Here is a 23,455-nt window from a genome sequence, read left to right on the forward strand (position 1 = left end):
ATCCACTGGAGAAGAGATAGACTACCACTCCATTATTCTTGGGCTTCCCTTGTGGTTCAGCTGGTATAGAATCTGCCTGCAATGCAAGAGACCTGGGTTTGATTCCTGGGTTGGGAAGATCCGCTGGAGAAGGGACAGGCTACTCACTCCAGTATTCTGGTCTGGAGAATTCCATGGACTGCATACTCCAGGGGATCACAAAGAGTATATCATGAGAAATGCCAGGCTGGATGAAGCACAAGCTGGAATCAAGACTGCTGGGAGAAATATCAATAACATCAGATATGCAGATGACACCACCCTTATGGCAGAAAGCAAAGAGGAACTAAAGAGCCTCTTGATGAAAGTAAAAGAGGAGAGTGAAAAAGCTGGCTTAAAACTCACATTCAAAAAACCAAAGATTATGGCATCTGATCCCATCACTTCATGGCAAATAGATGGGGTAACAATGGAAACAGTGACAGATTTTATTTTCTTGGACTCCAAAATCACTGCCGATGGTGACTACAGCTATGAAATTAAGACACTTGTTCCTTGTAAGAAAAGCTATGACCAACCTAGACAGCACACTAAAAAGCAGAGACATTACTTTGCTGACAAAGGTCCATATAGTCATATAGTCAAAGCTATGGTTTTTCCTGTACACATGTATGGATGTGAGAACTGGACCATAAAGAAGGCTGAGTACTGAAGAATTGATGTTTTTGAACTATGGTATTGGAGAAGACTCTTGAGAGTCCCTCAGACAACAAGGAGATCAAACCAGTTAATCCTAAAGGAAATCAATCCTTAATATTCATTGGAAGGACTCTTGCTGAAGTTGAAGCTTCATTACTTTGGCCAACTGATGCAAAGAGCCAGCCCATTAGAAAAGACCCTGATGCTGGGAAAGATTGAAGGCAGGAGGAGAAGGGGACGACAGAGGACGAGACAGTTGGATGGCATCACTGATTCAATGACACAAGTTTGAGCAAGCTCCGGGAAATGATAAAGGACAGGGAAGCCTGGCATGCTGCAGTCCATGGGGTTGCAAAGAGTCAGACATGACTGAGTGACTGAACAACAATTAAAGAACATCAAAATAAACCAACAGAGAATAGGGGAAACTAAGTAAAAGTAGAAATTAATGAGCTAGAAAGCATAGGAAAACTGCATAAACCTGATAAAACAGTAATTTTGTTTTTGTTTTGTTGTTAAATACTACAACATAAAAACCATTAGTTAGCAGAACCAAGAAAAAAGGAAGAGGAAATAAAAATATATACAGTGAGAAAGTGAATATAACCAAAAATAGACTAAAATTATAAAATTTCCAACATATACCAATAAATTAGAATCCCATGGACGGAGGAGCCTGGTGGGCTACAGTCCACAGGATCGCAAAGAGTCGGACACGACTGAGCGACTTCACTTTCCTTTCACATGAAATAGACATATTTTAGAAAGATATAAATAACTAATATTGACTCTTTAAGAGTGAAAAATAGCCTAATAATTAGAGAAGAACTTAAAAATGTAGCAAAAGTTCTAACTTCAAAAAAGCACTAGTCGAGACTGTTTTACCAGAGAGTCCAGATTAAAGAACAGATAATTTGAGTTATTTAAATCATTCAGATAATAAAAACTATGACAAGCTTCCCAATTTACTTTTTTAAGAAGTTTATCCTGACTCTAAAAAGTGACTATGTGGACTTCCCTGATGGCAGAGTGGGTAAGATCTGCCTACCGACGCAGGGGACATGATTCGATCCCTGGTCTGGGAAGATTCCAAATGCCTTGGAGCTACTAAGCCCACACACTAGAGCCCAAGAGCTGCAACCACTGAGCTTATATGCTGCAACTACTGAAACCCATGGGCCTGGAGCCTATGCTTGGCAACAAGAGAAGCCACCACAGTGAGAAGCCCGTGCACCCTAACAAAGAGTAGCCCCTGCTCACCATAACTAGAGAAAGCCCTCGCATAGCAATGAAGACACGGTGCAACCAAACAAATAATAAAAAATTATAAATAAAAACTAACAATGCTAGCAAAAATAAAATAAACCTTGGGTCATTTTCACCAAGGAATATAAATTTTAAAATCCAAAGTAAAATATTAACAAATCTTTTACCACACTATAGGATACTTTTGACAGCAACCGACAGAAACCGTGATTCAAATTATTTTTAACCACATGAGTATTTCTTGACTCAGCTGGAAGTCTAGAGGTAGAGTAAGTTTTAGGACAGGCTGCAGTTCAATGATGTTATTAAGAATCCAGATTTTTTTCCATGTCTCTGCTGTGCCATTCTTGGTGTTATGTCATTGCTAGTCTTGTAGAAATATGACAGCAGTATTTTCAAGCATCCAGGCACAATTCTCAGAGGAAGATGAAAAAATGACTCCCTTTGATTTTCACTTCAGAGAAAGTGAAAGGTCCGTCTAGTCAAGGCTATGGTTTTTCCAGTGGTCATGTGTGGATGTGAGAGTTGGACTGTCAAGAAAGCTGAGTGCCGAAGAATTGATGCTTTTGAACTGTGGTGTTGGAGAAGACATTTGAGAGTCCCTTGGACACCAAGGAGACCCAACCAGTGCATCCTGAAGGAAATCAGACCTGAATATTAGTTGGAAGGACTGATTTTGAAGCTGAAGCTCCAATACTTTGGCTACCTGATGCAAAGAACTGACTCATTAGAAAAGACCCTGATGCTGGGAAAGATTGAAGGTAGGAGGAGAAGGAGATGACAGAGGATGAGATGGTTGGATAGCATCACTGACTCAATGGACATGAGTTTGAGCAAGCTCCAGGAGTTGGTGATATACAGGGAAGCCTGATGTGCTGCAGTCCATAGGGTTGCAAAGAGTCAAATGCAAATGAGTGACTGAACTGAACTGATAAGAACAGATTTTTACTGAATTTATGAAAATATATTATCATGAAAATAAAAACATTCAATAAGCTTTTCCAAATTCTGGAGGCATCATGTAGGGGAAGAGAGTAATTGTTTCACCCTTGTCCACAAAGGTATAACTTACCAAGCTGCTGTAAGTTAGCGGTATAATTTACCAAGCTGCTGTAAGTTAGAGGTAGCTCAGGGAAGAGAGGAAAAGGTTTCTTTAAATCTGAAAAACAAAATATTAAAGAACCAGTAATGTTCCAAACAAAAATTAATAAAAAATTATAATCATTCTCACCAGTTCACTCAGTGTTATATACTTAATTGTTATTAGGCTGAAGAATTAATGCTTTTGAACTGTGGTGTTGGAGAAGACTCTTGAGAGTCCCTTGGACTGCAAGGAGATCCAACCAGTCCATTCTGAAGGAGATCAGTCCTGGGTGTTCTTTGGAAGGAATGATGCTAAAGCTGAAACTCCAATAGTTTGGCCACCTCATGCAAAGAGTTGACTCATTGGAAAAGACCCTGATGCTGGGAGGGATTGGGGGCAGGAGGAGAAGGGGACGACAGAGGATGAGACGGCTGGATGGCATCACCGACTCGATGGACATGAGTTTGAGTGAACTCCGGGAGTTGGTGATGGACAGGGAGGCCTGGCGTGCTGTGATTCATGGGGTTGCAAAGAGTCGGACATGACTGAGCGACTGAACTGAACTGATGTTTGATATTGGGTTTGCAGTTTGAAGAACATCAATTTCCCTATTTGAGTTCTGGAAATTTACACCCAGTTCAATGGCACAATCTTAAAAGTTATCAGAATTCTGTATTCTAAAGTATTCATCAAGGTCCTTTCCACTAACCTTTGAGGGCAAGCAATTTTGGATCATAGTTGCTTGCAAGTTTTCAGGAGGGCATCAGAGTAAAACAATAACTGTGAATAACAAAAGATTTAAAAATATCCACAGTTAAGGACTTAATAAGAGTCTATTTAGATACAATTGGGAAAAAATGGTTATTTCTAAGATATACAACGTTTTAAGATGATAACTGGAATTTAACTGATAACATTACACCAGGACATATCAGATTTCTCAGAATCTCATGTAATTTCTGTAACACTTACATGAATAATATATACATTATTTATACACAAATATAACCGCAAAAAGTCAAACATCACATCTTACTTGACAACACTTCTCATGTAATTTAACATGTCAATTAAGCCTAATTAGTTTAATATCTTTTTATTTTTTTAATTTTATTTTACTTAACTTTACAATATTGTATTGGTTTTGCCATATATCAAATCAATCTGCCACAGGTATACATGTGGTCCCCATCCTGAACCCACCTCCCTCCTCCCTCCCCATACCATCCCTCTGGGTCATCCCAGTGCACCAGCCCCAAGCATCCAGTATCGTGCATGGAACCTGGACCGGCGACTCGTTTCATATATGATATTACACATATTTCAATGCCATTCTCCCAAATCATCCCATCCTCTCCCTCTCCCACAAAGTCCAAAAGACTGTTCTATACATCAGTATCTCTTTTGCTGTCTCGTATACAGGGTTATTGCTACCATCTTTCTAAATTCCATATATATGCGTTAGTATACTGTATTGGTGTTTTTCTTTCTGGCTGCGATCCAAAAGTCTACAAGCAATAAATGCTGGAGAGGGTATGGAGAAAAGGGAACCCTCTTACACTGTTGGTGGGAATGCAAAATAGTACAGCCACTATGGAGAACAGTGTGGAGATTCCTCAAAAAATGGAAATAGAACTGCCTTATGATCCAGCAATGCCACTGCTGGGCATACACACTGAGGAAACCAGAATTGAAAGAGACACGTGTACCCCAATGTTCATCGCAGCACTGTTTATAATAGCCAGGACAAGGAAGCAACCTAGATGTCCATCAGCAGATGAACGGATAAGAAAGCTGTGGTACATATACACAATGGAGTATTACTCAGCCATTAAAAAGAATACCTTTGAATCAGTTCTAATGAGGTGAATATCTCTCTTTTTATAAGAAAAGAAATCTCTTGATATATTCTGGGGCTCTCTGATAAATTCGCAAGTTAGTTTACGGTCAAAAAACTTCATTTAGAATTTGATTTTGGGAAATTTGTCAAAAATATCAAAGGCTTAAAATGCATGATTAAATAAAATCACAGGTGTTATTTCATTGTGGCTTTGATTTTCATTTCCCTGATGATTAGTGATGCTGAACATTTTTACATGTGCCTGTTGGCCATCTGCATTTCCTCTTTGGAAAAATGTCTATTCAGTTTTGTTTTTTTTTAATATTGAGATGTATGATCTGTTTATATATGCTAGATATTAATCCCTTATTGGTCATATCACTTACAAATATTTTCTCTCATTCAGTAAGCTGTCTTTTCATTTTACTGATAATTTCCTTTGCTGTGCAAAAGCTTTTAAGTTTAATTAGGTTCCAACTGTTTTTATTTCCTTTACTTCAGGAGATGGATCCAAAAAAAATTGCTGCAATTTATGTTAAAGAGTGCTCTGCCTATGTTTTCTTCTAGGAGTTTTATAGTATTCAGTCTTACATTTAGGTCTTTAATATACTTTGAGTTTATTTTTGTATATGGTATTAGAGAATGTTCTAATTTCATTCTTCTACAGGTAGCTGTTCAGTTTTCCCAGCATCACATATTGAAGAGATTGTTTTTCCACTGTATATTCTTACTGCCTTTGTCATAGATCAATTGACCATAAGTGTGTGAGTTTATCTCTGGGCTCTCTACCCTGTTCATTGATATGTGTCTGTTCTTGCGCCAGTATCATACTGTAGCTTTGTAATATAGCCTAAAGTTAGGACATGTGATTCCTCCAGCTCTGTTCTTTCTCCAGATTGTTTTGGCTATTTAGGGTCATGTTTCCATACAATATTTTTTAAATTATTTGTTCTAGTTCTGTGAAAAATGACATTGCCATTTTGATAGGGATTGGATTGAATCTGTAGATTGCTTGAGTAGTATTATTTTAACAATATTGATTCTTCCAATCCAAGAATATGGTATATCTGTCCATCTGTTTGTGTTGTCTTCAATATCTTTCATCAGTATCTTCTAGTTTTCAGAGTATAGGTCTTTTGCCTCCTTACTTATTTTTAGATTTAATAATTTAAATAAATAAAATAAAATAAAATAAATTTCTATGTATTTTACCCTTTTTTATGTGGCAGTAAATGGGGTTGTTTCCTTAATTCCTCTCTCTGTACTTCATTGTTAGTGTATAGAGATGCAACTATGCAATTTTACCAAATTCATTGATTAGCTCTAATAATTTTCTGACGGCATCATTCAGTTCAGTTCAGTTCAGTCGCTCAGTCCTGTCCGACTCTTTGCGACCCCATGAATCACAGCACGCCAGGCCTCCCTGTCCAGCACCAACTCCGGGAGTTCACTCAGACTCACATCCATCAAGTCAGTGATGCCATCCAGCCATCTCATCCTCTGTCGCCCCGTTCTCCTCCTGCCCCCAATCCCTCCCAGCATTAGAGTCTTTTCCAATGAGTCAACTCTTCGCATGAGGTGGCCAAAGTACTGGAGTTTCAGCTTTAGCATCAGTCCTTCCAAAGAAATCCCAGGGCTGATCTCCTTCAGAATGGACTGGTTGGATCTCCTTGCAGTCCAAGGAACTCTCAAGAGTCTTCTCCAGCACCACAGTTCAAAAGCATCAATTCTTCGGCACTCAGCTTTCTTCACAGTCCAACTCTCACATCCATACATAACTACCAGAAAAACCATAGCCTTGACTAGACGGACCTTTGTTGGCAAAGTAATATCTCTGCTTTTGAATATGCCATCTAGGTTGGTCATAACTTTCCTTCCAAGGAGTAAGCCTCTTTTAATTTCATGGCTGCAGTCACCATCTGCAGTGATTTTGGAGCCCCCAAAAATAAAGTCTGACACTGTTTCTACTGTTTCCCCATCTATTTGCCATGAAGTGATGGGACCAGATGCCATGATCTTCGTTTTCTGAATGTTGAGTTTTAAGCCAACTTTTTAACTCTCCTCTTTCACTTTCATCAAGAGGCTTTTTAGTTCCTCTTCACTTTCTGCCACAAGGGTGGTGTCATCTGCATATCTGAGGTTTTTGATATTTCTCCCGGCAATCTTGATTCCAGCTTGTGCTTATTCCAGCCCAGCGTTTCTCATGATGTACTCTGCATATAAATTAAATAAGCAGGATGACAATATACAGCCTTGACGTACTCCTTTTCCTATTTGGAACCAGTCTCTTGTTCCATGTCCAGTTCTAACTGTTGCTTCCTGACCTGCATATAGGTTTCTCAAGAGGCAGGTCAGGTGGTCTAGTATTCCTATCTCTTTCAGAATTTTCCACAGTTTATTGTGATCCACACAGTCAAAGGCTTTGGCATAGTCAATAAAGCAGAAATAGATGTTTTTCTGGAACTCTGTTGCTTTTTCGATGATCCAGCAGATGTTGGCAATTTGATCTCTGGTTATTTCTTTACATTAAAAAGATCATACACCATGATCATGTGGGATTTACCTCAGGAATACAATGATTTTTCAAAATCCACCAATCAATCAATGTGATATACCACATTAACAAATTGAATAATAAAAACCATATGATCATCTCAATAGACGCATGAAAAGTTTTTGACAAAATTCAACATCGATTTATGATAAAAATTCTTCAGAAAGCAGGCACAGACAGAACAGATCTCAACATAATAAAGGCCATACATGACAAACACAGAGCAAAGATCATACTTAATGGTGAAAACCTGAAAACAATTCCTCTAAGATGAGGAACAAGACAATGATGTCCATTATCACCCTTTTTTATTTAACATAATCCTGAACATCCTAGTCACAACAGAGAAGAAAAAGAAAGAAAGGAAATCCAACTAGGAAAAGAAGAAGTAAAAGAATCACTCTTTGCAGATGACATGATACCCTATACATTTTATACACAAAAATTCCAAGTGGTCACTCACAATGACATAACTTGAGTTCTGTTACTTTAACTTTATAATCATTGAGCTATTGTTGCTTACTTAAAACCTGTTGTTTAAATGCAAGAATTATTACCTCAGGAGTCAGAGACAGAAACAATGCTGGAAAACAGCTTGAACCACAATGAATTTATAACTGAAATAAATGAGGTCTACAAATACTGAGAGGGCTGACTGAAGAGTGGAGAATTCTCCAAATTAACCTCTATGTAGAAGACTTTCTTAAAAAAAAAATAAAGGATAAGTAAGTTAAATGTGGGCTTCACTGGTGGCTCTGATGGTAAAGAATCTCCTTGCAGTGTGGGAGACCCAGGTTTTATCCCTGGGTTGGGAAGATCCTCTGGAGAAGGGCATGGCGACAGACTTGTCTAGAGAATTTCACGGACAGAGGAACCTGGTGAGCTACAGTCCATGGGGTCACAAAGAGTTGGACACGACTGAGCAACTAAGCACAGAACACACATAAGTTAAATGTGCTAACCTAGAGCTAAGGTATATATTACATTATTAATACTCACCAGTGACTGGAGCAGTTGTTTACAATTTAGACCAACATTAAGATTTTTCTAAGACAAGTATTTTATCACGAACATTGCTTAGAGGTGCCAGATCTTGATGCTAATGACAAGCAGCCTGATATTATTATAATCATCATCATCTTTAAATTCTCAGAAAATTTATAGCTTGATTGCCTGTACCTGGGGAGGACTTCTATCACCACCTAGCTTTAGTTCACCCTGGCTGCTGCTGCTGCTGCTAAGTTGCTTCAGTCGTGTCTAACTCTGTGCGACCCCACAGACGGCAGCCCACGAGGCTCCCCCATCCCTGGGATTCTCCAGGCAAGAATACTGGAGTGGGTTGCCATTTCCTTCTCCAATGCATGAAAGTGAAAAGTGAAAGTGAAGTCGCTCAGTCGTGTCCAACTCTTCGAGACCCCATGGACTGCAGCCTACCAGGCTCCTCCATCCATGGGATTTTCCAGGCAAGAGTACTGGAGTGGGGTGCCATTGCCTTCTCTGAGTTCACCCTGGCAGTAAGCCTCAAAGAATTTAAGTTGGGAAGCTAGGAGGCTATTAGTTAGTATCCTGTATAAAGTATCCTTTAATGACTACGTGGGTTATCTTGTACCATTCAGCATCAGTCATCTGCTGTTCTGCTTCTAGAGTTCCTGCCACTTCCACTCTTCTCTGGGCCATCTCATGGCTTCTGCTTACTACCTTACTCAACCATTTTTCAGCTTCTACCTTTCCTGTGAACTACTTTGAACTGTTAACTTAATTGGTTGTCTTGCATTCCAGTCATCAAAAGAAGAACCAGTAACAAAACATTTTGTACCAGGCTCCCACAGGCTATTACCCAGTCTGCAGGTTGATTGCCTTTGAGTCAAGCACCCAGTCCTGGGCAACCACCAAAAGCCAGAGTGGCAGGGCCATGTGGTTGACTTTGCTGAGGAGAAATCAGGGCAAGGCAGGCATTCAAATTGGTTTCTCTCCCCAAACACTTCTTTTTCTCTCCTTTTTCTTTCTTTCTTCTTCCCTTTCTCAGCTCTTACTACTTGTCTGCTATTTTCTTTCTCTTCTCTCCCTCTTTACCTTTCCCATCTCCTCTCTATGATAATCTCTGTAGATATACAGATATGAAGCTTCACAACTTGATATTCACTGCTCACTCTTTAAAAATATTAATTTGTTTGCATTACAGCATCAAGTCTCCTATGCTTAACTAAAAGCAGATAAGAAAATTGGTAACTTAATTCATCATCCTTTAAGTAATTCCAAGTTGACTTTTGGTCTTTGTTCTATCATGTTTTAAAATCTAATTCTTTAACCATTAATGAAAAAAATCCCCCCCCCCCTCAAATTATTATTTGTGAAACTTACTAAACAGTCTCTTTCATTGTAAATAGTAAGCTTTCAGGAAGAGTGCTATATTTGGGGAAAGAAGTGTCAGAATTTACTGCTCCAATGTCCCTCTGAGAACTATTCATCATTCTAGCATTTCATAAGCTATTGTCTTTTCATTTTTACTCCCACATGTCCTATTTTGCTTTCTTTCCAGATTGTAGATGTCTTGTAGCAGACATGACAGGAAGGAGTAACCACATTAAACATGATACAGAAGAGCAGTGGAGAGATTATCAGCCCCACTCACACAGCAGCTTGACAGTACTGCCCTGATCAAGAGTTTCCTGTACTCCAGCCCTCTATTTTTTTTCTGAAAAGAAAATCTAATTTAACAAGAAAGCTTTATAAGAATTATTTTTAAAAACATCATCCCACCTTTCTGACATTAATTTCAAGTTTTAAGTATTTCCTCCAAAGTGAAAGTGAAAGTCACTCAGTCGTGTCCTACTCTTTGCAACCCCATGGACTAAACAGTCCAGGGAATTCTCCAGGCCGTTCCCTTCTCCAGGGTATCTTTTCAACCCAGGTCTCCCACAGTGCAGGCGGATTCTTTACCAGCTGGGCCACAAGGGAAGCCCAAAGTGGGTAAGAAGTTTTGCCTAGCTACTATTATAACTAGAGATACATTGCTCTTTCATTCCCAGCAGAAAATGGACAAGAAACTTTGCTGTTGTGGCTGCAGGAAGGTGGCCAAATGGTTCTCCAATACTTTGTGCAATCTAGTTCCACACCCATTATATCTAACAGGTCACAAACATTTATCACTAAAATATGGTCTAACCTTTAGGAGTTCACAATCGTAATGTACTATTGTTCTTCCAAACGGCCATTGCCAAACCCTTCACTTTTTCCTTCCTACCTTTTAACTCTTAACAATTTGGCATCCTGCCCTCCCCCAACCCTCCATCAGCATTTACTGTTTTTATCATAACTATATGTATATCTGCTTTCCTTCTAAGAGGAAAGACTCTCTCTTCTGTATCACCAAGCCTAGCATAGCACATAGAACACAGGTGGCAAAGCAAGGGTTATTGCATAAACTACTGTCATCCAAGTAATAGCTACCATTTCCAGAGGTCTTACTGTGTAAACTACTAAGATAGTTATGAAAACAGATGCACCTGCAATTGGTATTACTGGCCTGGAAGTTGAGGGTCTTATCCCTACGAAAGAGCCCTTGGCGCACTATGGCAGATGTTAACTACTTACAGTTTATCTACATTATCCTGGAGGCTTTCCCTGAGCAGACCATCCAGTCCAAGTAGCACCTGTTACCCTCCAGCACATGCTGTTGTCTAATATATTCCTGTTTAATGATGCCTCCCTCACTATAATGAAAGCTCCAAGAGAACAGTCATCTTGCGTAACTTGGGCTTGGCAGGTAGAAAGTTAAATAAATGAATCTAAACTTCCATTTCCTTGGGTGGCCGTGTTGACTTGCACACAGTAGATCACAAGTAGGTTTTTATATTTATGCTTAAATTTCAGGATAATTGTGTTGAATATCTTATGGTCCATAATGAATTCTGGGAGTGGAATAAAACTAAAAGTTTCGTCACATTCCCCCAAGCACGTGTTGACATGATTGCTGGAATTTTTGGGGCAACACAGAAAGCCACTTCCTCTGACGTAAGGTGGCCCACATGCCTGCGTCTTGCCACATCCTCTGATAACAGAATTCAGGATGGCTAGGCTGGCTGGGGCGGTCAAGATTCCAGACCCTCACGCTAAAAGAGCCGGGAGTGCAGGGGTCTCTGGACCCCTTCGGCCTGCAGTCGGCCGTGAAGAGGTGGGCAGGAGGGTCTCCGCGGATTCTGGCGGCTCCGTAGGGCGGCTGTCCGCCTAGGGGCGCCCCTTCCTATTGCGTTCCTTTTCCTTTACCTCCAAAGCCCAGAACGCACCTCCAAGCCTCCAAAGGGCAACGTCATTGAGTCCCCTGTCACATGGAAGGCGCGACAGTGTTCACAGGCTCCCGGCAGGGCAGAGGCCTGGCGGGGTGCTGGACTGGGCCCAGAACAATCCGCCCCGAGCCCTGCCTCAGATTCCCGCCGGTTCCAGACTCTCGCCCGGGTCGCCGCCGCTGCCAGACGCCAGACGCGGCCCCGCCCACCCTGCAAGGACCTGGCCCCGCCCATAGCTCCCGCCGCGACCCCGCCTATCTGGACTCGGCTTTGGTCCCGCCCCTGAAAGCCCTATTTATCCGCCCCCAGCACCTACACCGCCAGAACCAGCAGGCTAGTGGCTGTCGGTACTGCACCTCCTCTTACTTCCCGCGTCACTGCTGCCGCCATGCCCGGAGGTCTCCTCCTCGGGGACGAGGCTCCCAACTTCGAGGCAAATACTACCATCGGCCGCATCCGTTTCCACGACTATCTGGGAGACTCGTAAGTGGCCACCTCGTCGCCCTGCCCTAGCCTCGGGTTACGCCCGAACTCACTCAGAGGTGCCTTCCCTTTTTCCTCCCTTCGGTCCTCCTCACCGCTCGGCCCCCAGCTCGTCGCCCGTCTCCTCCCCGCACCGGTTCCTGCACGTGCGTCTCGTTGTCTGGCCGCTCCTTCGCGGCGGCGCTGCGGAGGGGCAGCGACCCTCCGGCCCACCCTGCACCGGCCACTTGATAGCCTCTCGCTTCTCGGCCCCCGCGTGGTTGGACTGGCTCCCGGATGAGGAAGGGGGAGGGGAAACAAAATTGGGTTCCCGCGGGTCCCAGGAACGGGAGGCCGGTGCGGAGGAGAGTTTGTCCATTTACTTCCTGTTGGGTAAACTGTGCGAGTAGCATGGTCCAGCCGAGGCCCGGAGCGGGCAGGGGCCGGGCAGCATCGGCGGTCAGTTCCCGGGACTCGTGCCCAGGGTCGTACCTCCCTCCCTGCCTCCGTTCTGCAGTTCATTCCCGGGGGAAGGTGGGTAGCCAAGGCCAGTCAAAGGGCACTGCTGCTGGCTGAAGGTTTAGGAAGGGCCCAGCGTGTTATCTGAGGGTTCTGCTTGCTGCAGTGGTATTTGCAGGCTTCTCAGCACAAAAAAATTTAGACCACCAGCTGCCAAATTGGTGGCTGAAAGACTTTTTGTCCAGAGCCTCCCCCAGCTGCTAGAATTTGATTTGATAGCAGCTTTGGGAGGAACCCAGAACACTGTTTGCGGGTGTGTCCTTTATTCCAGAACTTACAGCACCCTGAGGGAAGGGCTTTCTGAGGTTGTTCAGTTTTGCAGTAACTGTGGATAGGTCATGGACACCAACGCCTCCCACTTTGAGGCCCTTTTGTTTCTCAGCAGAGTGCCTCTTACTGCCCCTCCCCCTTCTGCCTTGCTCCCAGCCGCACGCAGTCTTGCCAAACTGGTGACCCGTGATCTAGCCTGGCAATCATACTAGACTAGGAGTATATTGGTGGAACTGTGGTTTTACAGCTTCTGCATCAGCAAACGTCAAGATGATTAGATTTAATATGAAACATCCCAGCTGTGTCTAGTTATATTTCTGGGGTTCCAATGCCTGCACCCCTCCCCCCCCGCCCCCCGACACACACACACACACACACACACACACACACACACACACACACACACTGAGCACCTGGGAGAGAATCTTACACACGCACACACACACACACACACAGCACCTGGGAGAGATTCTTACACACACACACACACACACACACACACAGCACCTGGGAGAGATTCTTAGGCCTAACCAACCTCTTCAAAGTGTGTTAGTTGCTCAGTTGTGTCTGACTTTTTGTGACCCCATGGATTGTAGCCTGTCAGGGAGAATCCATGGGATTCTCCAGGCAAGAATACTGGAGTGGGTATCCATTCCCTCCTGCAGGGGATCTTCCCAACCCAGGGATCAAACCCGGGTCTCCCATATTGCAGGTGGATTCTTTACCACCTAAGCCACTGGGGATTTTTTTCCAAGCACTGATTAAGGGAAAAGGTAAGTTCTTTGAAAGAGAGGACTAGGCTAGAAAAAGGATGAGAAATGGAACAGTCAGACCTTAAAAGCAGGCAAAGACTTCAGAAATACAGACCATGTTCGGTCTCATACTCAAGGATCTAGTTATTAGTATTTCTCCAAAACTCCATGGGATTTTCAAAGAATGTTTCTTCCCATTCTTACCTACAGCCCCCAACCACATAAAACAAAATCTTGCCAAAGCTCTTAGGTTGTATAGATTAAAGCTAAATATTATTATGAAGCATATTATTGTAGCAATAGTTATAAATGATGTCACCATTTAAGCTGACCCTAATTGTTTGGATTTTTTGTTGATCTGATTAAAAGTGGTACCTTCTCAGGGAATCAGCAGGAGGAAGATGAGAGAGAAAACTGCATCTATAAACAAATAATACACAAGTCTGCCTTGGGTCAAGTATGGGAGAGTACTATTTCCTGCCTTACCCCAAAAATAAGTTTGAGCCTTTTATAACACTATAATAAATGGATTGTGCCAAATAGAATTTTTCCCAACTCCATTCTTCATGTGATTTCAGTTCAGACTGTCAATTTTTGATCAGATGTGTTTTGAAGAAAAAAAATTACAATTTCAAACATTATGGGTACCTACCCTTCCCCTGGACAACTGGAAACAGCCAAGGGGTTTGGGAGCTTACTTAATGAGTTTATTGAGCCCAGTCACCATATATATGTGACAGAAGCAGCTTCTTCCCAGTACATCTTCACCAAACAAAATGTGGGTTTTTCCAGGGGGTTAGTGAGTTGGGACCATCTCCCTTAAAGGAGGAAACCTTTTTGTCTTTTGAAAACGAAGAAGGAAGGAAAGGGGATACTGTAATTGTATTCCTCTGAAGAGTAGCAGTAGGGAGACTTAGAAGGGAACAGGCCACAGTAAGACATTCTCAGGGGTTATCCTGTTCCTCGCCTGGAGCAGACTATAGAATGTGGCTTCTGAAGGGGAGGATGTGAAGTGGCTTCAGACAAGTTTTCTTAACATGATTCAGCAAAACAGTCTCTTGACTCACAATGCAAAGAGAAGGCCTGATTTTTCTAACTAATCACCTCTTTAACAATACAAGAGGAACTGCCCTGTTCATTTTTTTTCTCAACTTCTGGAGACTTTCCTTAAGTCTCATCAGACCCTTAAATAGATCCTTCACCATGGACTCTAAGGCCTAGATTGTACTCATAACTAGATTATTTTTATACATTTTAAATCTTATTGCCCTTTATATATATATAAAAACATACCACACCCTCCCACAATCTTAAAAATATTACCTTTCTCTTCCCAGTCTTGCCACAGGGCCATCCATCCTTTTTATAAGAAAGTCTTTTCCTTTCCTGAAACCTTGGGAGCTGAGTGGCAGATGTAGGTGGGAATTAGGTACCCTGTCTCTGCTTTCTTATTTGTGCTTCAGGAAATTTGGCAGACTTCAAGGAGGACAGCGTGGCGTCTAGGCTACCGTGAGAAATCTACTAGTTTAAGGTCCCGCTTTAATGTTAAGTCAACTAGAGTGTGGAAACTGAGTGTTAGATTTTCAGTTGAAAGAATAGTTTCTGCTGCCCAGGAGAAGACAGTACTCCAAAGATTCTTGGTGACTTAGCTTGAAATGTGCTTAAAATTTATACAAGTTTAATCTTAGGCAATGATGATTTAGATAATACTATTACCCTAAGAATCTGTAGTTGTAGAAATCAACATTGAAGGCTATATTTTTTCTACCCACTTGGTCTAAAGGAAGAAGAAACTGCACGTGAAGAGATAGGTGAAAATCTTAAAATGCTGTTGTTTTGTCAGGGTACAAATATTGGGTGTCCTGTTTAGCAGGTTAGATCAGTAAACTAGTTTTACAAAAGTTTTTATATCTTCATGTAAAAGAAGCCAAGTGTCAGCTTTAACTTTACATATAAATAGAGGATAGAAGCCTATTTATTTCAGGTTACATAATGTGTTTATTATTTAAGTCAGGCATTGGTCTAGATTCAGGCATACTGGCTCATCCATTATTGGAGGTGAATGTCAGCATATCTGTGCTTAGAAAAAAATGTAGAAAGTGTAAAGGAGGGGGGAAGCTATTTTAGTAAGTATTTAGTTTGAATAGCACAGATTTTTTTTAGCTGAAAAGGACTCAGGGTAGCTCTGGAGTTACTAAAGTAGGCAATACCCTGACAGTCTTTTTAAATATTTACCATATTGAATTTCATATATTTGATTGAATTGGGCATGAAACAGGTTTTTCTGGAGATAATTGAAAAGCATTCCTCAACAAAAAAGTTTAAACGTGATTGTCTTCATGCGTGCATGCTAAGTCACTTCAGCCGTATCCCAACTGGAGTGGGTTCCCATGCCCTCCTCCAGGGGATCTTCCTGACCCAGGGATGGAACCCACATCTCTTACATCTCTTGCTTTGGCAGGCGGGTTCTTTACCACTAGCACCACCTGGGAAGCCCAGTTGTCTTCATAAGCATTCATTTTAAAAAGAAAGCCATTTTTGATCTAGGATTTGTGATTTCTCACTGTACGTGATGTTGGTGATCATCTCTTCATTCACTTGTGACCTTTTTTCCTTATCAGATGGGGCATTCTCTTCTCCCATCCTCGGGACTTCACCCCAGTGTGTACCACGGAGCTCGGCAGAGCAGCAAAGCTGGCACCAGAATTTGCCAAGAGAAATGTCAAGATGATTGCTCTTTCCATAGACAGTGTGGAAGACCATCTTGCATGGAGCAAGGTATTACCTGTTGGCAAAGCTTTGAAGTTACAGATCATGTTATCAATTTTATAGAGTAGCTTGGCTTTTTTGAGGTGAAGGTGATACTTTCTTTGATACTAAATGATAGAGGGTAGGAATTAGCTTGATTTAGGATAGAATAAAGCCAAAGCATATGGTTCTTTGCTTTTCATGGGTGTAATGTAATGCCTGTCATGCAAATAGCAGGGTTGAGAGTTACTGCATAGCAGTCATTGAGACTACAGTGGCAGAAGGAAGAGTTTATAGCCAATGATATGATACTCTTTAAAGTATAGGAACACACCCAGGTTCATGTTTCCTGGTGAGCTTGTGCCTTAGAATTTTCAGAATTGTGATCACATTAAATAGGAAACAAGTCCCAACTTTACACCTGGTTATGTAGGAAACCTCAAGGTGCCTGCAGCATGAAACCATATCCGTTGTTATTTTAGTGGTGGTGACATGATAGACTGCTAGTGACAGAAGGAAGAAAGTTAAGCTAATAGAATTAAGAAACATGGTATAATTTGTTATCCATTTCAGAGTTCATGAATGCTACGTTTATCCTGTGGCGTCTCTGTGGCGAAATCCACAGAGGTTCTTAATCTGCGATGCCACCAACTCTTGTTTTACTTTCACGGCGCCACTGAATACATAGACCTTATTCCAGCATTAAGTCTTTTTCCTTACTTCCTAAAACTCTACCCAGATAAATTCCTCATTCTCCAGTCAATAGTTTATACTCAGACTTGCCTACATGTTTCATTAATATTGCTTCCTCTCCCTAGAATGCCTTCCTTTGCCTTGTGAAAATTGTATCCATCCTTCAAGGCCCAGGTCAAAGTCATACCCCGTCCTTAAACCGTTTCCTAGCTCAGCAGTCTTACACATGGGGAGGCTGGTGTACTTCAGCTTCTGCCTTTTGCATATTACCATCTTGCATTTGTTGCAGCTTCTTATGGAAATCATCTAACCAAATTAGAAGTTCCCTTAGAGGCAGGAACTTTACTTATCTGTGTCCCACATGTACTTACCATAATGCTTAGCCCACCTCAAGTGCAATTTCAATGCCAGATCAAATAATAAAGCTAGATTTTTTTTTTTCCCCAAAAAAACTTCCCAGGATAGAAAAATGAATAAAGTTTTTTCACTAGGGGAGGAAGGCATAGAGCGGAAGCAAGTACATTGTCCTTCAATTCAGACTTGGAATGCTTTGCTTTTTATGTGGATTTCACCCTAGTGTAAATTCACCTCTGCCTTTTTACCCATAAGAGATTTACCTTTGACTTGTTCCTGAAGTGAATATTCAACTCTCTATTCTTTTTGCTCTAAGATTTGTATTTCTTCTCATTTCTTAATATCTTTGTTTCAGTAGCTTAATGTCTGAGTCAGGGTGCTTTTGAGGCAGGGGTCAGATCAGTACCATATCTACAGAATTATCTTTGCCTGTGACATAATTTCTGGATGTGAACTCATTGTTACTGATGTTTTTTTTTTTACAGTGTTTGGGTACCCAGAGGTACCTGAGATTGACGTCTTAACTCTGTATTATTCCACTTTTAGAGAGTTTAATGCTGCTTTCTCAAAGCAATAAAAACACGCTGAATTTGAAGAGCCTTGGGCATGAAAAGGCTCTAGATTATAACCTAAGTACTATACCCTACTGTTATTTCTGTCAGTGAACAGTTGGGATAAGGAGTGTTCATTTATTAACTTTCTTATTAAAATTGTGTAGAGAAATTATTATGATTATGGTCCTCTCTTCCCTGTCTTACAAAATGATGGCTGTTAACTGATTGCATTTAGAGAATATGCCTGCTTTAGACTTCCCTTTTTCCCTTTCCCCTGCATTTCAGGATATCAATGCTTACAATGGTGAAGAGCCCACAGAAAAGTTACCTTTTCCCATCATTGATGATAAGAATCGGGACCTTGCCATCCAGTTGGGCATGCTGGACCCAGCAGAGAAAGATGAAAAGGGCATGCCTGTGACTGCTCGTGTGGTAAGTTGTGTACTACTAGATAATCTGACCAGGCAGCATCTATCTGAGTAAATGCTTGGGGCAACTAAAGTAAATGAATGAGTATCTCCAGTTAGGAAATAAGTCTGTGCTGACACTCTCACTTTTTATCTAAATGCTGGTACAAAGTAAAATTTTCAGCTAACTTAGTAATAAACTGCTTAATTCACAGCTTTTGAAAATCTACATAAAAAGTTATCCTGTCATCTAGAATAGTGAAATCTTTTGCTATAGTTCTCCTGACAGCCCTCTTTAAAGCAGTGGGTCATAGCCTTCTTAAGGCATCTCTTGTTTTGAATTCTTATTTGTTCTGTCCTTATCCACCAGAGAACAAACTTATTCCCACATCTGCAAAAATATACAAAATTTTGAGGACCAGTGTCAACTCCCATTGGGCTTCCCAAGTGGCTCAGTGGTAAAGAATCTGCATGCCAAAGCAGGAGATGTGGGTTTGATCCCTGGGTTGGGAAGATCCCCTGGAGTAGGAAATGGCAACCCACTCCAGTATTCTTGCCTGGGAAATCCCATGGACAGAGGAGCCTGGCAGGCTGTGGTCCATAGGTCACAAAAGAGTTGGACATAACTTAGCGAGTAAACAACACCATCAACTCCCATTAGTATTATTTTTATGATCATTTTCCATAGTTAACGTAGTACCTTCCTGAGGCCTTTTCTGGATTCAGTTCACAAGTTAGTTTTTCTTACTGAGACAGCCAAAACCAAATATAATTCCCTTCAAGTTTAGAAATATAACAGAGAAGAAAATCATAACTATTCCAACTACCCAGTTTGTTTGGCATGTCTTTCTAGATACTTGGGGGCTTTTGTTATTTTGTTTTGTTATACCCTTGAACATTTTTAATGACTAAAGAGCCTTATAAGAGGCTTTAATATCAAAAACACTCAGAGAGTTCTTCCTGTTTATGTGTCTGTGTACTTCTCAGGTGTTTATTTTTGGTCCTGATAAGAAACTGAAACTGTCCATCCTCTACCCAGCTACCACTGGCAGGAACTTTGATGAGATTCTCAGAGTAATTATCTCTCTCCAGCTGACGGCAGAAAAGAGGGTGGCCACCCCGGTTGACTGGAAGGTAAAGATCCTAAAAGGGCAGAAACCCATCTTGCCTAGAGGGCCTATGGGGCCATCTGAATGGCTCCCTTTAGGGTGTTATCTAGGGCTCTGTTTCTGGCATGCAGATATATTGAGAGGATTTTTCCTCCTGGCTGAGTTTAGGATTTACTGCGAGGCCATTTTTCAGTGTCTTTAACACCTTTTATACAAAATACAAACTCCCTATATTTCTAACATTTAGGTTATTTGGACAGATTAACTGGTTAGAATGATTCCTTTTCCTAAATAAAAGGATTAAAAAAAAAAAAACTTGAACTCTTCCCTGATGGCAAATATTTATAGCAGAACTTAGTTTGACCACTTAAGTCGTGGGTATAAAACTATTTGGTATATTAATGTCTTGAAACATTTCTCTTAAGCTCCAGTCTTTTAAACCTATGTAGAATTCTCTGAAACCTGTCATGAATTTTTAATCTCTATTATTCCGGCAATATGTAGGACATGGATAATACCACAAGAGTTTCTTAACGTCACTACATTGTTTAATCCGATAACCTGAATACCTGGTCTTGTTATTTTGTTTCTTCTGACTGGGAAACCATTGAAATTCTGTGTCCATTCATTGAACCTATGTTTACTGAGCCCAGACAGTGGGCACTGGGATTTAGCAGTGAACAATCAGTGTAAAGTCCCTGCCCTCACAAAATTTAACATTCCAATGGGTAAAGACCAACAGTAAAGTTTACAGTATCTTAGGTGACAGTGTATGACAGAGAGTAATCATGCAAAGGTGGGGAGAAGGGGAGCAGAGGTGGGAGGAGTTGCTTTTATATTTGGCTGTCAAGGAAGGAAGGCTCTTCTCTGAAGAGACCTTTGGGGAGGACGTAAAGAAAGCAAGAGACCAAGTCATGCATCTTTAGGAGGGAAGAGCCCTGCAGGCTTAAAGGACCAGCTAAGGAGTTTTCCTAAAAGTGAGCTTGGCACGTTCAAGGAACAGGAGAGCCAACATGCCTGGAAAAGCAGCAGCAGGAGATAAAGGTAGGGACCAAGGGTGAAAGAGGAAGCTAGGTTCAGTCCCACAGGGTAGTGAAAAGGACTTACTTAGAATAAATTTTAAAATGCAGCAGCAAACCGTTACTGGGTTTAAAGCAGGACTATTTCTTATTAAGGTGGGGAAATACTTCTCTTCCCAAAAGTGTCAAAGATCAATTTGTGAAAGCAAAATTCCTTAGGGGGAGAGAGCAAAGCAAAGGAGACTTGATTATTCTCATCATGAAAGACTGAACTTCACCATTCTCAATGTCTTTTCAATAGAATGGGGACAGCGTGATGGTCCTTCCAACCATCCCTGAAGAGGAAGCCAAAAAACTTTTCCCTAAAGGAGTCTTCACCAAAGAGCTCCCATCTGGCAAGAAATACCTCCGCTACACACCCCAGCCATAGGCTCGCCATGGAGATGGTTCTGGAGCTGCCCACTTAGCACCATGAGCCAGAGGATGCCAGCTGTCCATCATGTTTCCCCACAGCAGTCCATTAAAAACATTCTGGTGTGATCACAGCCAAGGTCTTTAGGTTGCTCTACTACTGGCTTATTAAATGAAAACAGCACTAAAAATTTCTTGGGATCCTTTGTGCCTTCAGCAGCTTTCTCCTCTGTTCGTATATCTTCACACTCTCTGCTGACTTTCTTCGAAATATGGGACTTACTTGGATCTCTGCAGGGTTTATGACCAACAGGTGGTATCAGTTTACGGTTGAAAAAGCCTGCTTTGCTCCATCATACTGTGTTGACCAAAATGTTCATTTGGCTTTTTAAAACCTGAACGAACGTTTTGGCCAAGCCAATAGAATGACTATCAGGTTTGGGGTTTTTTTTTTTTCTGTTCTAATCAAATCCTCTGTTACCCATTTTGGGAAGGAATAGAACTTGGGGTTCAACTTCCTCTGTACATATCTACATGTGTAACCTAAGAACTTAGAGTAACCCGCAAGTTCTTCAGTATTCCATGTTTTGATCACAACTGGGAGAAAAAACCTTTTCAATTCAGTACTTTTCTAGTAGTTAAGTGAAAGATGAGCCTGGGGAGAGAATCTTTAAATATTTTGCTATCAAGAAAATTTTTCAATAAATTTCTGTTGAAAGCAAGAAGCTACAGAAAAGGCTCCACTTGCCTGCCGGAGAGGTGGAGCAGAAGGCATGAGCAACATGACTGTGCCAGGTGCCTTTTGGAGAATTTCTGGCTGTCAGTCTGTTCGACGATGATGGGCATGTGAAAGGGCCCACCGTGGGAAGAGGGAAGAGGATGACTGAAAATGTTTTATTATCTATTCTTGCAGTGGGGGAGGGAGATATTTTTCTGATTTTTGCTTCTTAGGGATCAGCAAATAAATCCTTTGTCAAAAACGTGATCAGAGAATTCTGTTGTCACATTTTGAAGTACTAGTTCAGACTCATGTCCTGAAGGCAAGACGTCTCCTCGCTAGGACTGACACTGATGCTTCTCTCCAAAGATAGGTGTATAAAAGTTCATGTAATGAAAATGGAGGAGCTGCTGATGAAAATGTGATCCTGCCACATCTCCAGGCCTACTTTGCACCTTTGTATTAACTGGGCCCTGTGGAATCTCTGACCCCTGCAACAAAGAGCTCCTCTAACCTAATACCTTAACAGGGGTGCTGGATTTAAGTATACCAATCTTGAGGGTGATGGGACATATTTTGCTTTTCTGGAAAGAGTATGCTGCTGCTAAGTTGCTTCAGTCTTGTCCAACTCTGTGTGACCCCATAGACAGCAGCCCACCAGGCTCCACTGCCCCTGGGATTCTTCAGGCAAGAACACTGGAGTGGGTTGCCATTTCCTTCTCCAATGCATGAAAGTGAAGTCGCTCAGTCGTGTCCGACTCTTCGTGACCCCATGGACTACAGCCTTCAGGCTCCTCCATCCATGGGATTTTCCAGGCAAGGGTACTGGAGTGGGTTGCCATTGCCTTCTCTGGAAAGAGTATGAAGGATTCCCAACTCAAGAGTCTCTCAGACTTAGTATACTGTCCTAGGTTTAGAAAGAAGGGTCCCATACCTTGTATAATCTCTTGCATGTAGCCCTCTATACTTTTATTGAGTAGAATAACGTAAAATCTGATCCCTGGTGCCGTGTTTTAGAGAAGTCATTACTTTTTCATTTCCGTGGTTTCACCACATGTAAAATTTGGGTGATGCTAAGAAGGTTGAGAAGGAAGGTGAAAATTCCAAGTCATATCCTTGGGAATGCTGGTCTGAGAGATTTAACTGGGCTGGCATCTTGCTGTCACCTTTTCTCCAAGTCACTGTGTTTTGTACATAAAGAACCAAGACTATCTGGTGCTCTTTAGCACATCTCTTCTGAGTAACCCCTGGCTCCTCAAATCTTGTCACTTCCCTGCTAGGTTCCCCACTGCTCTCTTCCCTTGGCTATTCACCTTCAGTCCTGCCTCTCAGAGAGGGTCTGGCTTAAGTCTAAATCTCCAACATTAATTATTCACACACGAGTCTTACCTTTACTGATTGATGGGACATTGGCCATTAAGTTTATAAATTCAAAATCGAATTCATCAATTATTCCCCCAATAAATACATTGCCCCTCTTATCACTCAGGCATCCAAACCTTGATGTTTTGTTTAGCTATATCTACCCTACCCACATAGATTATGTCCATACAAAAATGCTGAAAAACTCAAGGAAAAGGGAGGTCATGTACCCACAAATTAACTGGTTCTACCACGAAGCAGCCATGAGGCCATGGGAGTGTGAGAGTAGTCTCCAAAGGTAAAATGTTACATAATGAATGTATGTTGAGGGGGTAGCAGTGATTATAAGTCCTTTTTTTTTTATTTTTT

At 41.5% G+C, this 23,455-nt stretch overlaps 2 protein-coding genes across 2 annotated transcripts in view; one reads left to right on the plus strand and one right to left on the minus strand.

Moving 5' to 3' along the window:
- AADACL3 (arylacetamide deacetylase like 3) overlaps positions 1-11,797 on the minus strand; it is a 155,605-nt gene extending 143,808 nt beyond the window's left edge. The window contains exons 1-2 of the mRNA XM_027565359.1: positions 11,709-11,797; positions 3,017-3,103 (exon numbers count right to left, since the gene is read on the minus strand). The gene's annotated coding sequence lies outside the window, so the exon portion shown is untranslated. The remainder of the gene's footprint in view (positions 1-3,016; positions 3,104-11,708) is intronic.
- Positions 11,798-11,872: 75 nt separating this feature from the next.
- On the plus strand, positions 11,873-21,991 carry PRDX6 (peroxiredoxin 6). Its single transcript, XM_027565363.1, has 5 exons — positions 11,873-12,191; positions 16,333-16,489; positions 18,346-18,492; positions 19,455-19,601; positions 20,897-21,991. Exons 1-5 carry the CDS (start codon positions 12,097-12,099, stop codon positions 21,023-21,025), a joined length of 675 nt encoding a protein of 224 aa, XP_027421164.1. The 5' UTR covers positions 11,873-12,096; the 3' UTR covers positions 21,026-21,991.
- The last annotated feature ends 1,464 nt before the right edge of the window (positions 21,992-23,455 follow it).

This window comes from Bos indicus x Bos taurus, chromosome 16 (genome assembly GCF_003369695.1).
Source record: "Bos indicus x Bos taurus breed Angus x Brahman F1 hybrid chromosome 16, Bos_hybrid_MaternalHap_v2.0, whole genome shotgun sequence".
Taxonomy (NCBI): Eukaryota; Metazoa; Chordata; class Mammalia; order Artiodactyla; family Bovidae; genus Bos; species Bos indicus x Bos taurus.